This window comes from Nymphaea colorata, unplaced genomic scaffold (genome assembly GCF_008831285.2).
Source record: "Nymphaea colorata isolate Beijing-Zhang1983 unplaced genomic scaffold, ASM883128v2 scaffold0282, whole genome shotgun sequence".
Lineage (NCBI taxonomy): Eukaryota > Viridiplantae > Streptophyta > Magnoliopsida > Nymphaeales > Nymphaeaceae > Nymphaea > Nymphaea colorata.
In genome coordinates, this window is record NW_022204788.1 from 24,160 (window position 1) to 39,145 (window position 14,986).

General features: G+C 45.6%; 2 protein-coding genes and 1 non-coding gene across 3 annotated transcripts; 2 read left to right on the forward strand and 1 right to left on the reverse strand.

Moving 5' to 3' along the window:
* Nucleotides 1-210: 210 nt before the first annotated feature.
* LOC116244724 (uncharacterized) lies at nucleotides 211-2,420 on the forward strand. Its single transcript, XM_031616619.1, has 2 exons — nucleotides 211-558; nucleotides 1,431-2,420. Exons 1-2 carry the CDS (start codon nucleotides 211-213, stop codon nucleotides 2,418-2,420), a joined length of 1,338 nt encoding a protein of 445 aa, XP_031472479.1.
* A 386-nt stretch (nucleotides 2,421-2,806) lies between these two features.
* On the forward strand, nucleotides 2,807-3,506 carry LOC116244726 (GTP-binding protein ryh1). Its single transcript, XM_031616620.1, has 2 exons — nucleotides 2,807-3,100; nucleotides 3,363-3,506. The coding sequence occupies exons 1-2, from the start codon at nucleotides 2,807-2,809 to the stop codon at nucleotides 3,504-3,506; spliced, it is 438 nt and encodes a 145-aa protein (XP_031472480.1).
* Nucleotides 3,507-9,309: 5,803 nt separating this feature from the next.
* TRNAP-AGG (transfer RNA proline (anticodon AGG)) lies at nucleotides 9,310-9,381 on the reverse strand. Its single transcript has one exon. It is a non-coding gene; the product is annotated as a tRNA-Pro (tRNA).
* Between the last annotated feature and the right edge of the window lie 5,605 nt (nucleotides 9,382-14,986).

Consider the following 14,986-nt stretch of genomic DNA (forward strand, 5'->3'; position numbering starts at 1 on the left):
GGATTAATTTTTATGCCATGGATAATTTGCATAATTTACAAACAGCCAAGCCATCAAAGACCACTTAATTCCACGCATAAATCCCCATTTTCGCCTCTTTATCCCTTTTCCCACTCAACTTCCTCGCTGATTATTTTATCTGCGGTTATGTAACATCTTCGCAGGCTCGGCTTCCAAAAAGAGGAAATAATGGAATAAATGAGAAATATAATGAGTTTTTCATTGTATGCGCAGCAAGCCGAGGAGCCTAGACTGAAGCCTACCTTCTGCCTTGATCTCCTGGAAGCCAGCATCGAAATGGCGGTGGGGTGCGTGGGTGTGGTTGCAGGCGGGTTTGGCGTGTATGAAATTGCAGCGTTATCCGTACATGCACGAGCCTTCGTTGAGGAAGACCCCGCATTCCTTGGTCTTGTATCTGCAGTTGGGTTGCTGGTTCTTCTTGAGCTCATGCGAGCCGTGTGCGAATTTGCACTTCTTCTCGTAGGGGCAGAAGCCGAATTCTATGAATTTTTTGCAAAGTTGCGACTTTTCCTTATCCTTCCTTATGGAAGGTTTCAAGTAGTTCAGCGGCAGCTGCCCCCGAGGCGAACCCGAGTCCTAGGTCGATGGCGAGTATTCCGCCTCCTTCTTTGCGAGGGTGCCAACGCCATTCCCCAAAGGCAGCTCCAGATTCCTTCTTCCTATCATGCCAATCTTATTAACAAATTATTTTAATCATTAAAATAAATAAACTTATACGACCCAGCGGTTAACTTAAAAAAGAAACACCGGCAGCAGCCTTCCCGAACGGCCTGGGGATTGCAGAAGGGAAGGAGCCAAGCTATCTTTTTGAGTACTTTTTAGGCAAATTCCGAAATGTTTTTATTTGCGGGGAAGGACCTCAAAAAGAGAGGAAAAAGGATTCTTCTGTTGTATATATGGAAACGCAGTGATAATTCTTTTAAAATCATCTTTAAAATCATTATTTTCCAAATGCCCGAGGAGTGTATAAAAGTATTCGTGCGCGTCCGTCCATTCACCGAGAAGGAAGCCACCAAGGGTACACGTATTGCTAGTCAGCCAACAACGACTTCCTGTTTACGGACCAAGGGGAGAAGCAGCTGACAGTGCGGGACATAAACTCCGAAAGAAAAAATAGCAAAACCTTTTCATTCGACGATATCTTCCCCCCAGAGACATCGCAATCGGCCATCTACGAGGCCGCCAGCAAGCACCTCACCCGCTAAGTCCTCCAGGGCTACAACGGAACCGTCTTCGCCTACGGGCAAACCGGCTCGGGAAAGACATACACGATGATGGGATAATTGCGAGATGACTAGCACAAGGGCATCATTCCGCGCTGCTTCGAGTCGATCCTGTAGTCCGCGAAGGCGGACAAGTCGAAGGACTTCCTCATCATGTGCTCCTATATAGAACTCTACAACGAATAGCTGCGGGACCTGCTGCACATAAACGAGAAATTCAAACTGGAGCTCAGGGAATCCCCAGAGAAGGGAGTCTTCATCAAAGACGTCAAGAAAGTCCCCATCACCACCGTCGCGGAAATGATGAAGTACCTCAAAATCGGCAACCAGAACAGAACCACAGGCGAAACTCTCATGAACACCGAATCCTCACGCTCGCACTCCATCTTCACCATCTACGTCGAGTCCCTAGAAAAGGGACCAGAAAATATCGACAAACTGGTAGGGTCGAAGTTCAACTTGGTCGACCTGGCCGGCTCGGAGAGGCAGAGCAAGACGGGGTCGATCGGGGACAGGTTTTTGGAGGCGACCAAGATCAACTTGTCGCTGACTGCTCTGGGGAAGGTGATTTCCGTGCTCGTGGAGGGAAAGGGGTCCTTCATTCCCTACAGGGACTCCAAGCTGACGCGCCTGCTGCAGGACTCCTTGGGCGGAAACGCAAAGACAGTGATGATCGCCACTGTTTCCCCCTCCAGCTACAACTACGAGGAAACCATCTCCACCCTAAAGTACGCATCCCGGGCCAAATACATCACCAATGTCCCCATCATCAACCTCGACCCAAAGGACGCCCTGCTCAAAGAGTATGAATCAGAGATCCGCCGACTGAGGAGCGCGCTGGGAGAGATCCAGAAGGAAGACCAGCCGAACCTGGACCTCCTGATCGAGGAGAACCGCAGGATCACCAAGGAGGCGGAGGAGGAGAAGAAGGAACTCATCTCCAAGATCCAGAAGCTGGAAGAGCAGTTCATTTCCACGCCCTACGAGCTGCCCCAGAAGTACAAGGAGGAACGCAACATCCGCGAGCAGAAGCTCAGCTTCATGGAGAAGAACTACAAGAGCCTCGAAGAGGAGGTCAGCGAGATGAAGGAACTCCTCAACGACCTCCGCAAGAAGTACAAGGCAGCCTCCAAGGAGATTTTCCAAATGGAGAGCGAGCACGAGAAGGAACGATAGCTCATCAAGGAGGAATCGGAGGAGATCAAGCGCGAAAACATCGTCTTCAAGAGCATCCTGGGCGTGCTCTTCACCGAGAAGCAGCTCAAGAACATCATCGGCTTGGGGACCTGGGAGGGCGAGCACAAGTTCAAACTGCCCACCTTCTACTTCAAGGACAGGCACACCCTCGCCTTCCCCTGCGAGGAGCCCTAGAACGACCTCAGCTACGAACAGCCCAGGATCAGCAAGGACCGCTCCCAGGACAAGTACCAAACCACCGCCACTTCCTTTGGAGCTCGCATCAACAATGGACACACTCATCCAAAGGCAGCCTGATCCCCCGCAAACGATGAGAAATACGTGATATGTTATTTTTGTTGACTGTCGGTAATAATCTATAATTGATGGAGCAAAACCTAACGCAGATAAAGGTGATCGTGGTGGGCGATTCCGGCGTCGGCAAGAGCAGCATCCTCTTCCGCTTCGTCAACGACGAATTCAACGAATTCAGCGAGGCCACCCTCGGCGCCGCCTTCGTCTCCAAGGTTCACACCTACGGACAGGACAAGACCATACGCTTCCAAGTAGAAATGCTGATATCGAGGTCTGGGATACGGCCGGCCAAGAAAAATACAAGTCCATCGCCCCCATCTACTACAGATGTACGCTCCTTCCCATCAAGAGTCCCAAATCGCACTGTGCGTTTACGATATAACCAAAAAGGAGTCCTTCGCGGTACTCAAGAACTGGGTGGACGAGCTCAGGAACAAGGGCCCCGAAGGAATGCGTAAACGATGAGTGATTTAGTCCTGGCAGTGGTGGGCAACAAGATCGACAGAACTGAGGAAGAGGCTATCGGCTACAACTAGGTCAAACAGTACGCGAGTCGATCGGAGCGATGTTCAAGTTGACCAGCGCCAAGGACGGCAAGGGCATCAATGTACTCAATGCTGAACTCAGGAGCTGTTTTCCGCGCTGGCAGAGAAGTACGAAGAGGTGAAGAGCCAGCCGGCGGCGGGTAAGGTGGCGGTGGGTAACAAGCTGACTTCTGCTGCGGGGGAGAAGAAGAAGAAGGGCGGGTGCTGCGGCGGGAAGGAGAAGTGAGGCTGACAGTGATGGTTTTTGACTGTAACCCCCTATCAGTTGCGCCAAGTCTGCGCTTCAATTGTGGAATTTGATTCGATTATCCCACTCCATTTGTTTATTTTACTTAACAGTGCTCCCACATGATGGAAGAAGAGAAGGAAAACCCAACAACTTCGTAGGCATGCATGGCGAGGTACGCATCTCTCGATCAAGAACGTGGGCCTCGGTTTCGTCGCTCGCGATAGCGCCGCCAAGCAGCAATAGCAGACAAACCAGATAACTTTTCGCGTGATCCGCAACGACCAGAACCACGAGAACGTGAAGTTCCTGCTCGACCTCAAGAACATCTTCGCCAGACAACTCCCCAAGATGCCCAAAGAGTATATCGTCAAATTGGTCTTCGATAGAAACCACGAGTCCATGATCATCCTCAGGAACAACACCAAAGTAGTCGGCGGCATCTGCTTCCGAGAGTTCAAACAGGAGAGGTTCGCAGAAATCGCCTTCCTCGCCATCACCTCCACCGAGCAGATCAAGGGCTTCGGCACGAGGCTGATGAATAAATTGAAGGGTAATTTTGGGGGAATTTAGAGGAGATGCAGAGAAGAAAGGTGGAATACCTGATGACCTACGCCGACAACCTGGCGCTGGGGTACTTCCGCAAGCAGGGCTTCAGCAAGGACTGCAAGATGCCGCCCGAGCGCTGGAAGGGCTACATCAAGGACTACGAGGGCGGAACCATGATGGAGTGCTACGTGCACCCCACCATCGACTACTCCAAGATCAGCGAAATCATCAAACGCCAGAAGGAGTTCGTCATCCAAAAGATCAAAGAACTCTCCATCAACAACCACAAGTTCGACGGAATCGCACTCGAGAAAAAGTTGGAGAACCCTACGTCAGGAGAAACGCACAGGGAGAAGAAGAGTTCTTCAGAGTCAATCCCATGGAGATCCCAGGAGTCAAGGAGAGCGGGTGGACCTGGCAGGACCACGAGGAACTGATCAAGACCAAAGAGGTCTCCTTCCTGCTCGAGTGCCAGAACATCCTGGATCTGATGAAGAAGCACCAGTCCTCCTGGCCGTTCCGCGACCCAGTATCCCTGGACGACGTGCCCGACTACCACGTGGTCATAAAGGAGCCGATCGACATCAAGACCATCGAGAAGAAGTTGTCCAACAACGAGTACCGAGACCGTGAGCACTTCTGCGACGACATTGCGCGCATCTTCAAGAACTGCAGACAGTACAACCAGCCTGAAACCTCCTACTTCAAGTGCTCCAACGAGCTCGAAGAATACATAAAACCGCATATCATCGCCCTCAAGGAAGGCAAGGGGGACTCATACATCACCGAGAAGAGATTACTGGGCGGGAAATTCAAGAAGAAACCCAATGAAAAGAAGACCAAGAAGTGACGTGATAGTTATGGCAAAATATGGTTGAATATCTATCATCCCGTAGGGGCGGTGCCAATATGCGTTGGTTGCGTGATATCGTCACTGTTGATGCAAAACATATGAAAATTTGCTCTACTGATGAAAATGGGAGGAGGCGTCTGATTTGAAAAGTGGTGGTGTATGGCGGGCAAAGTGTGACTTTCGATTAATAACCCAATTCTTATGAATTTTACAAGCGCAAGTCTCTCAGAGGGGTGCATCCGCGAGCTCTACACGCAGAACCGCTGCGAAGTCAAGCACCCCTCCGTCCAGATCCTCGATTTCTAGTAGAGCGAAGCCAACGAGAAGGAAATTACGTACCTGTTGATCTACCAAGCATACGCATATCCGACGGAAACCACTTCATCGACTGCACCCTGTTCGGCAACTACCTGATAAGCAACAACGCCGTCATCGAGACGAAGAACGCCACCACCGTGACCACTTTTAAGCGATGCCAGATCGTCAAGCTCATCGACTATTTCAGCAAAATCGACGAGAATCGCATCACCAAGCTCAAGATAATGATCCGGAAGATGGGCGATTGCACCAACTGGAATGAAATTATTGGATATCCGCAGGAAATTCATCAGTTTATGGTCAATGCCAGGACGCCCCAGAGGGACATTGCAGAACCAACCGCCAAGAAAAGCAAGCTGGAAAGAGAGGGAAATGGTGGAAAAGTGATAGTATACCGGTAATCAAGCTGGAAAGCGCCATGGATGTTGAAATGCCAACCACGACCAATACCCCTCCAACAAGCATGCAGAAAAATATCAAGAGATAGCTGCAGCATCCCCAGCTTGACTACCAGGCCACCCAAGTAAAGTAGGCAAACGGTCATAATCCAAATAAAGCTCAGAGCCTACAGGGCATGAACGAATCGCTAACTTTGAACTAAATACTAAACGGAAAGTAAGGCTTCCTGATTGCGCGTTTAGTGAGGTTCAAGGCCGCCAAGAAGGAGACCAAGGATGGCATAATGACGGTGTGCTACCTGGGCTTGGTGGACAAGCACAATTAGTTCATACGGGTTCACCTGGCAGGCAGACTGGCCATGAACAACGAGAAAACACTCAAGAAGAACAAGAGCTACTACATTAGAGGCTTCGATCTGGTCAATCTCAAAAACTCAGGCACGCAGATTCGTCTCAAAGAAAAATAATACAAGATAGTTTAGGTTTACAACGAATAGCTGACGAAGCAATTGCCAAGCTAGTACTACTGCTGGGACCACGAGAGTCATGACAACGACAACAACGAGTCTGAGTTCGTCGACGTCATCGGGATGATCGACGATATCGAGGAGAAGGCCACCTATACCAACGACACGAAGTCAGTCATCAGGCTGGTCCTCAAGAACAGGTTCAAGTCCATCAGGATCAGCTTCTGGACTGACCAGATGAAGAATTTCGAGAATTTCAACCTCAAGAAGAAGGAATGGATCATCGTGGAGGACATCAGGAAGAAACAGGGCAAATACTATGATTTCAGCCTAGAGTCTTCCCTTATCCACCTGAGCGAGTTTCCCTTCCTGCAGGAAAGGTTCAAAGATATCTTTCCCTAAGGAGCTCCTGAAATCATTCCTTAGAACACAAGATAGTTGCTTGCTCTCTTCAACGACGATCCGAACAACTCAAAGCTGCAGACAATAAAGTAAGCCATTTCTAAAGTAGAGTCTACCTGAGCAGTTTCAAGGACAACAAGCTGATCTACCACATCTGCGACGACTGCAAGAAAAAAGTGGAAAAGAGCGCTACGGAATGCCAGTAATGCGGAAGCTAGCACCTCATCTTCAAGTACAATTGCCCCCTCGAGTTTTCCGACAGCACAGGGTCGATAGTCGCCATTCTCTTCGACGCAGCAGCGCAAAAACTCATCGGTATTTGCATGATAACATAGGCAAGACTGCAAACTAGATAAACGAGATGAGCGATGAGGAAATCGACCGTTTGTTCTAGACGCTGCTCTTCCGTTATTTTTTGATAACGGTGTAGAATAGGAACCAGCGTATAATCCTGCGGAACATCTAGCAGCTCGACCAGAACCAGTAGGTGTCTTGCATCCGCGAGACTCTCTAGAAGATAAACCAGAGCTTTTTCCGCTAGTTGTGGTGATACTGCTGGCGGGAGAGTGATCATTTTTATTGTAGCATTTGCCTGCTCGTTGTCATCAATCTATTAACTATTACATATGGGTTGCTCGCACTCGGCCAGGGAACTCAGGGCCGCATAGGAGAAGAAAAGATCAATCAGGCAATCCTCTCGGCCTTCATCCCGCTCCAATCCAACGTCCCGCTCAACAATAGCAAGCCAACATCTCGAAACCTATTGTCCAGCGAGGAGAGAGCGGCGCAGAAGGGGCAAATAACGCAGAAAATAACATAAAAAACTGTAGATAGAAGCTCGAGCAGGATCGAGGTGAGGCCCAAATTTGAAACCAACTACGCTCCGCCCATTTTCGACCCCTATTCCTCCAGGAAGATCATCGCACCACCCCTCAAATAAACCTGATTTTGCATCCACCACCACAACTCATCAATAAAACCTCAAACCATCAGCCGAAAATCACCTTGCCGGCCTACTCCAGCTCCCTCTCCACCTACTAATCGTCCTCTCTCCAACGGGAGGGATGGTGCCGGCCTGCAGTGCCTTGTATTCGGGACTATTGACCAATTTTTAAACTTCCTCTTCGGTTTGGCTCTTCTTTTGCTGTTGGTGGGCTTCGGGGGTGACTGTGGGCTGTTTTGAGAGGTGGGCGGGGCGAGTGTCTTGAGGCGGTACTAGTAGTAGAATATGATGGAGACGAAAACGATGATGAGGTAGTAAAAGTGGTAGAGGTAGGCCCATACGACCAGCTGAACGAATTTGAATCCCCCAAAGTCCAAACTGTGCACGTAGAAGATGGCCATATTCAGCGTGTCCTATGCCTGCGACAGGAATCCCGCGAGAGAGGGGGCCTCCTCGGTGAGCTAAAGCGAGTAGTAGTAAACCACCAGTCCATACCCGATTTCGTAGAGGACGGCGAAGGCCAGCAGGAAGAGGGCCAATTTGAAAAGATAGGTGAGGAAGAAGCGCATGCCTTAATTTAAAATTATAGGAGGGAATCAATATTCAATTCCCTATCACCTGCTGCCGGCCGGCCAAAAAGACACCATTCATAAAAATGGCCATTCTTTGGCTATTGAATTGTTAGTTTATAATTAATGGGATTGCTGCAAAAACTTGTCAACGTCCTCGTCCTCGCCTCCTGCACCGCCCTCCTCTACTATCTGAATTCAAATCTCACGCAGATTGGCAACCAACAGCACCAGCTGCTAGAACTCACCTACCTGGTAGGGACTGGCGTTGCATTATCCGACAAACAACTGCAAATCATCCAATAGATTGCAGAGAAGAATACGGAGGAAAAGGATAGCAACAGTCCTGCCTGCTTTTTGAAAGCCTATCAAGAGGTCGTAGTGAAAGGCAAGATCGATCCGGAGGGACTTTTCAATATCTTCTAGCCGGGAAAGTAGTTCAGTGGGATTTCATCATGCACCCACTATTACTCCCTCCTCATCTACAGGGCCTCTCTGCTCCAAACCAAGGAAAAAGTCAGGATCGGCAGCATCCTGAATTCGCTCCTGAGCAAGTAATTCTAAACCAAAAAGTAAACCCCCATCTGCCTCTACTTCTACGCCTACAACTCCGAAACCACCACCAAGGAACAGATCAGCTAGATCAACGCGCAGGAGTATAGCGATTGGGTCGGAATTGTTGATATCGATGGATCCACAGACAACACGCACATGTTCGCCAAATACACCATCGAAGAGCAATCTAAGGAGGAGAAGAAGACAGCTAAAGCGAAAATCAACGTTGTGCCATAGAGGAAAGGATTCGTCAACAATTTAGGCAATGCGGTTAAGACCCAATGCCAAGACGGATCAATCGTACTTGTCTTGGATAAAAGCTCCATCCTCCTCAGCCCATACTCTCTGAACATCGTCAACAGTTTCTTCGTCAACCACCCTACCGATATCGCAATATTCAAAAGCCTGACCATCAAGCATTAGAACATCTAAGACTCGGCTAAGGCACAACTGCCCAACATCTATCCTATCCTCGCCTTCAAAAAGTCGAGCTTCGCCAAAATCCAGCCACTCATCACCAAAATTTCATAATCATCTAAAAAAGACTAAAAGACAATCGACTACCAGCCAGACCTGCTGGCATTCAACATCATCAACGATCCATAGCTGTCCTCACAGGTCGGCTATGCTAACGACGCCATCGTATACAGGCCGACCCGTACTTCCTCCGAGCAATCGATGCTGCAGTCTCTTTTGGCGTAGTTGTGATATGTATATGGCTAATGGTGATATTGCGTATCTGATAAAAAGGGGCGATCCGGGAATTGAACCCGGGACCTCCTGTACCCTAAACAGGAATCATACCACTAGACCAATCGCCCTTATCGTGCTTTTTCACCCCTGCTCCCTTAAGCAGCTCTTCGCAAACTCACAAAGAATTATTATAACGCGGATTGGCTGGAATAGGAGAATAAAGGGATTGGGGATGAGGGGATATAAGTGAAAGATACAAAAATCAGAGCTAGGAACTGATGGCTGGGTTTTGGAGCGATTTGTTAGACCATTTTAAAGAGAAATTGGCAGGCTTGCCTTCCTCCAGAGAGATTTAATACATCTCGAATCGGTTGTTTTAGAACTCCAGCAGCAAGTCATAACCGCCCTTTGCTTTGGCTTCGGCGATCCATGACCTTCTGGGAAGCTGCTCCACGACCTTCTAAGAGACGAGGACGGAGTTGTAGAATACTGTTATCTTGTTGCTCTCCGGTGCATGGATCCAAAACATCTGTTCCTTGGTGCTTCCTTCCACGATGATCCCATCCAAAAATATCTGATTCTGCAGATCATACGTCTTGAAATCAGCCAACTGGATGAATTACCCATTGAATTGCGTGATCTTTCCTTAGAAGCTGTATGTGGATGTCGGCTCTTGCGAAATCACATAGTTGACCGTGCTTGTTTGAATAAGGATGCTCTGGTTGATCCGTTAGATGCCAGTGATTTCGTATGGAACTTTGAAGAAGCACTCATCAACTCCCTTTTGATCTTCTTAAACGACCGTATACACACATCTCCGTTTTTGATCAATACAATGACCATGTCTTCTACCTTTTCCCCCTGTCTCAGGAACATTTTCTTGAAGAATTAGTTTTTCCTGCCGCTGCTGATGATGTTTTTGAGGGATTCCCCCTTTTTCTATTCGTTTTGGTCGTACATTCTCACGTCCTTATCGGTGAGCACGAAGTATTTGCCATTCATTTTGAGGACGTCGATTATTTGCTGGTGCTTGAATGCGATCTGGACGTTAAGTTCTTCTTAGTGGAATGAGGAGATATCGAAAAGAACCACTCTGGTCCTTGCACTGCGGAGAATGACTGAATTGGAGGCTTTATCTACTGATATGATGGATTCGTGGTCCTTTAATTAGTATTTCGACATTATCTCGCCGGATTATCGAGAGATGAATCCAAAGTGCCTACCAGTCCTCGAAAGGTAGAACAGGTGGCTCTCGCTAAAAGATATGTGGTTTATCTCTCCTGCAGGGGCAAGGCTCGGCTATTCTTATGCTTGTGCGGAAGCTAAAAGGAGAAGAATGGCAATGGTTGTTATGTGGAAGCAATCTAACCTCATCAATATTATTTGCAGCTGCCAATATTATACATACCCTATCAGCCATAATATCCCACCACGCATCGTTTGATTATCCCTTCTTTCTTGCTTTAGTCTGGCACCAAAAGGAGTGATTGGTTGATAATAATTTTATAGTTATGCAAGAGGAGGAGTAGCGCTACGACGAGGGCAATACCAAAAGCATAAAACAGGACGAACTGAAGGAGATCATCCTCCAGCATCAGAGCAGGACAGAGAAAGGCTACTACACCTTCTAAGAGTGGGCGTTGCTGCATTAGTAATTGCTCGGCGTTGGCAAGTCCGCCCTGCCCGTACTCAACGCGTGGCGGGTTCTAAAGCTAATCAACTTCGGTGACGACTACGTCCCAACCGGCCTCATCTTCGACTGCCTTGTCACCCTGCTCGACCAGGAGCGCAGCAGCGACCAGACCTAGGCACTCATCAAAAGCATCTTCTTCAAGTTTATCGAGTTCAATGGCAAGTTCTTGTCCGACCGGGAAAGAGAGGAGCTCGCCTTCTTCAAAGTTATCAAGTCCATTGTGGAAGGCTACCGCAAATTGCTCTCTGGCAACAACGACCAGAATCTTAATGAACACAAGATAGAAACCACCAGCTCTACCGTCTCCACAACGTCTTCACCTACCGCAAGAACTTGGAGGCCTTAAAAAAGATATAAGAAGAGTTCAAGCTTTGCAAGTTCTAGCCATAAATCAACGCAAAGTCATAACTGGTCCAGTCGAGATACCTATAGCCGAAGGCAAGCCCTATGAAGACAGACGATCGCTATCATTCCAACATGGTCATCGACGAGGAAGAATAGTATTCTTATGGCTTTAGAGCACAGCCGATACCCGCCTATCCCGATGTGATGCCCTCAGGCCTGAATTAGCACCTGGTAAGAATGTAAAAATCACGTGAAATCAAGCGTATCAACAGTCTGAAGCCCTATAGATGTGGCTCACAGAGCTAAGTGGGTCCATTTACCCTGAATGCAAGGGAGGAGGCTCGTCGGGAAAAGCTGGTGGAAAACTTCAAGATCCTATTCATCATTAAAGCTGAGGTGGGGAAGCGACTCTACCGCATCAAGGTGAGACAGAATCACTCTGTTTAAGACGTAGTTAAGAATATTGAACTTATGGTGGGCTTCAAAGACGAATCTTTAAGAGAAATAGTGAAAGGGTATTTTGCGAATTACGAGAATCGGCAGAAAGCAAGAAGCAATGAAGTTTACTGATGTTGATTGTGCTAATATATGAAGTTCTTTCAGGATCACAAAGCGAATGGCATAATAGTAAATTTTAGGTGAAGGAAATATAAGCTCATTTCTATCAATTCTCTTTTGAGAGAAGCTGCTCCATTAATTCCTAGCCTTTGTATGGCTGTCTTTATTTTTTTTCCGAAATCTCCGTCCACCATCCAAATAGTTTCGATATACACGATGGCTGCTTCTATTTAGGCATCATTTATCCAATTAATTGATTCTTTTTTCTGCCACCCGCTCTTTTTCTTTTCTTGGGTAGAAGATTTTGTTTTTATTTGCTCGCTGTTCCACGCTTGATATAATAGTATTCTCCAAAGATCAGCATCGATGCATGGAATTTGGTTCTGATAGCTCCTGGTATGTATTCCTACATACCGCGATATGCCGTTATCAATCTCAACACTTGGTACATATCCAGCTTCGTAAATTAGATCTCATCTGCTGTGTACAAGAATTTTACAAGCTCCTCTCTACTGGTCTATTAGTCTATGTAGTCCACTTACCACTTAGGCATTATTTCTGATGGCCTAAGTTTCAAAAAAGTTTAATTTAGTTCTCTTGAAGTGTGCAAATGTATATACCTTATTATTAGCATGAAGAGAATGCATTCGTGGCCTTGATGCATAATCTTCCTTTATAAGTTTCCAGTCTGATATCTTTTGGTAGGTTTACTCTCAATTCTTCGGCATTTTATTTCTAGCCAGAATAAAATAACAAAACTTAGAAAACATCCCAAACGATGAAAGAGCTGCAAAAGGACCCTCCTATCGATTATAACTAAGCAAAATTAGTGAATATGTTTTTTCTAAGGGCGTTTTCAAAGAAAAAAATAAGTCGGAGTGGCCAAATCACTTTTGTATCATGTATTGTGATTTTTCCTAAAAAGAGAAAAAAAAGAGAGGTTATACTTTTCCCATGGTGAGGGTGCAAAATCATGGAAGTACCTATTAAAATAATACCCAAAATGGTAGCTTAGCATTGTTATTATAAAGTCGTCAACTAACTAATCACATCCCACCCATAATTCTTCGCAAATAATATGCACCACCTCTAACAAACAAAGGATAGCCTGTCGTCGAAGTCAAAAGAATCGCGAAGTTTTGAGATTGAATCATTGGAGAATAGGAATAAAATTAGAACTGAACCTTTTTGGGCGGGATTTGGATTAAAAAAGAACGGAAGGGGCATTTTGCCATCGGAATAAGCCTTACTTATCTTTTGAGATTGTTTGTATATGATTTCTTAGAAAACATTGCTGCTATTTATATATGATTCTACAGGTAAATGGATCAGAAAAAAGATAAAATTAATACAAAGACTAGTAGGAGAGCCTCAGGAGAGACCAAGGCCTTTGGCAGAGCTTATAAAAGTAGGTATTATAACAGGAGAGCTCTAGTTTAAGCTTAATATAATATTAATTTTATACTGTTTCAAAACCAAAGATGTACGGCGGCGATAGTTCACCAAGAACATAGGAACGCACACAGGAAAGCAATCCTTATCTAAATATGCCGAAATATAAGCAAATATTATTTGCAAAAAAGTTCTATTCGTGTTAATGCGGCTACTCGAAACGGCTCACCTTCCAAAGCATCTAAAGACACGCAAAGAAGGCCCACAACATTTTGATCGATGATTCAGATGATAATTATGTTGTATAGTATGCTAACTCCAAATAATACTATACTTATTTTCTAAACCCACGTCCCAAAAGATAGAGACCGAGCAAAAAGCCCAAAGATAACCAACAACCCAACAAAAAGAACAGAAATTAGCAGCCTAGACAATAAATGCAGTCAGGAGAATCGAAAATAGCCGTCAAAGAAGAACAAGAGTGCAAGGAATAGAATATTTAACCGGCCGAATACAAGGCAATCAACGCTTACTTTTCCTTCAGATTTCTCGTACACTCATACGTCAAAGAGCTCTCGTAGGCTGGAGAGAGCGGGGACGATCATAGCGACCTTACGGTGATGAAGGACTTGAACAACTATATCCTATCGATCAAGAAACTTCTAACCAACAATCCAAACCTACCCAACGATTTGACCTACTATTTTAATGATTTTATGAGCAGGGCCCTCTTCAAAAGAGAAGAAGGCAGCCAGATGGATCTTGCGAAGGCTGCTAAGTATGTGGAAGCACTGGAGAAGTTTTGGAAAAGATTGAGAAAAAATAGAAAGACTCAATTGGAGCTTGTGCTAAATAATAAGTTCTTCGGAGTAAAGGAAGAACATTTTGACTGATTATTATGACATTATCTTTGCATTTTTTGCATATTCTCAGGGTTTATTTTGTTCGAGTGGATGAGCTTGGATCTTTCTTTTTCGAACATCCGTTTTAACTATTTTTTCTTCTTTTTAAGGAAGAATGGAGGGCATTTCTATGACTTGGATGCAGCTGGGCATTGGAAGTAGCTTTTATAAGCCTTTGAAGAACAAATAGGCTTATATTTGGAGCTTCCTATCTGACTTAAATGATGACTTTGGTTAGAAAATTATGTTGTAAACATGCTAGCCAACGTTCTCGTGAGTCGGCAAGCTTACACTAGCTTATATTAGGAAGATTTCGAATCTTTACCATACGAATCTTCGTAGAAGTTTGCCTATCTAGACGTTTTAAATGGATAAAATCTGTCTAAAACTCCAAAACAAATCATATTCCATGGCTTTCATATGTCTTTTGGCTTGGCAATGTGTCCATCTTTGCATTTTAATCTTCCATTTGGCTTTAGACTGAATATCAAATTAGATTTAGGATGGATAATGCCTTTTGATATTTCTTACATTTATATATTAAAGTTGAAAAAGAAGAATAAAAAAGAAATTTTTCCATCCATCCAATTTTACTAATTTCAAATTCTATAATCTATCTCTTTCTCACTTACCTCACAACACCATAATAATATAAAAATCATCCATTTTTATGCCCGCTGCCTTCCCACCATTTCTCCCATCTAAAAACTGCAACCACCGATGCTCAATTCTCTTCGATGGTTAATTTCCCTGCTTTTGGGTGATGTTGTAGCTGGGAAATAATTTTATTGATAAGTTGCATTAATGCGAATCCGATTTTCGTAACTTATATTCATTTGAATT

Bases quoted from the DNA above. Each gene is read 5' to 3' on its own strand.
- LOC116244724 (XM_031616619.1), top strand. From the start codon at position 211: ATGAGTTTTTCATTGTATGCGCAGCAAGCCGAGGAGCCTAGACTGAAG. The intron at 559-1,430 runs GTAGTTCAGCGG...TACAACGAATAG, and splicing joins TTCCTTATGGAAGGTTTCAA to CTGCGGGACCTGCTGCACAT.
- LOC116244726 (XM_031616620.1), top strand. From the start codon at position 2,807: ATGGAGCAAAACCTAACGCAGATAAAGGTGATCGTGGTGGGCGATTCC. The intron at 3,101-3,362 runs GTGCGTTTACGA...TGCTGAACTCAG, and splicing joins CAAGAGTCCCAAATCGCACT to GAGCTGTTTTCCGCGCTGGC.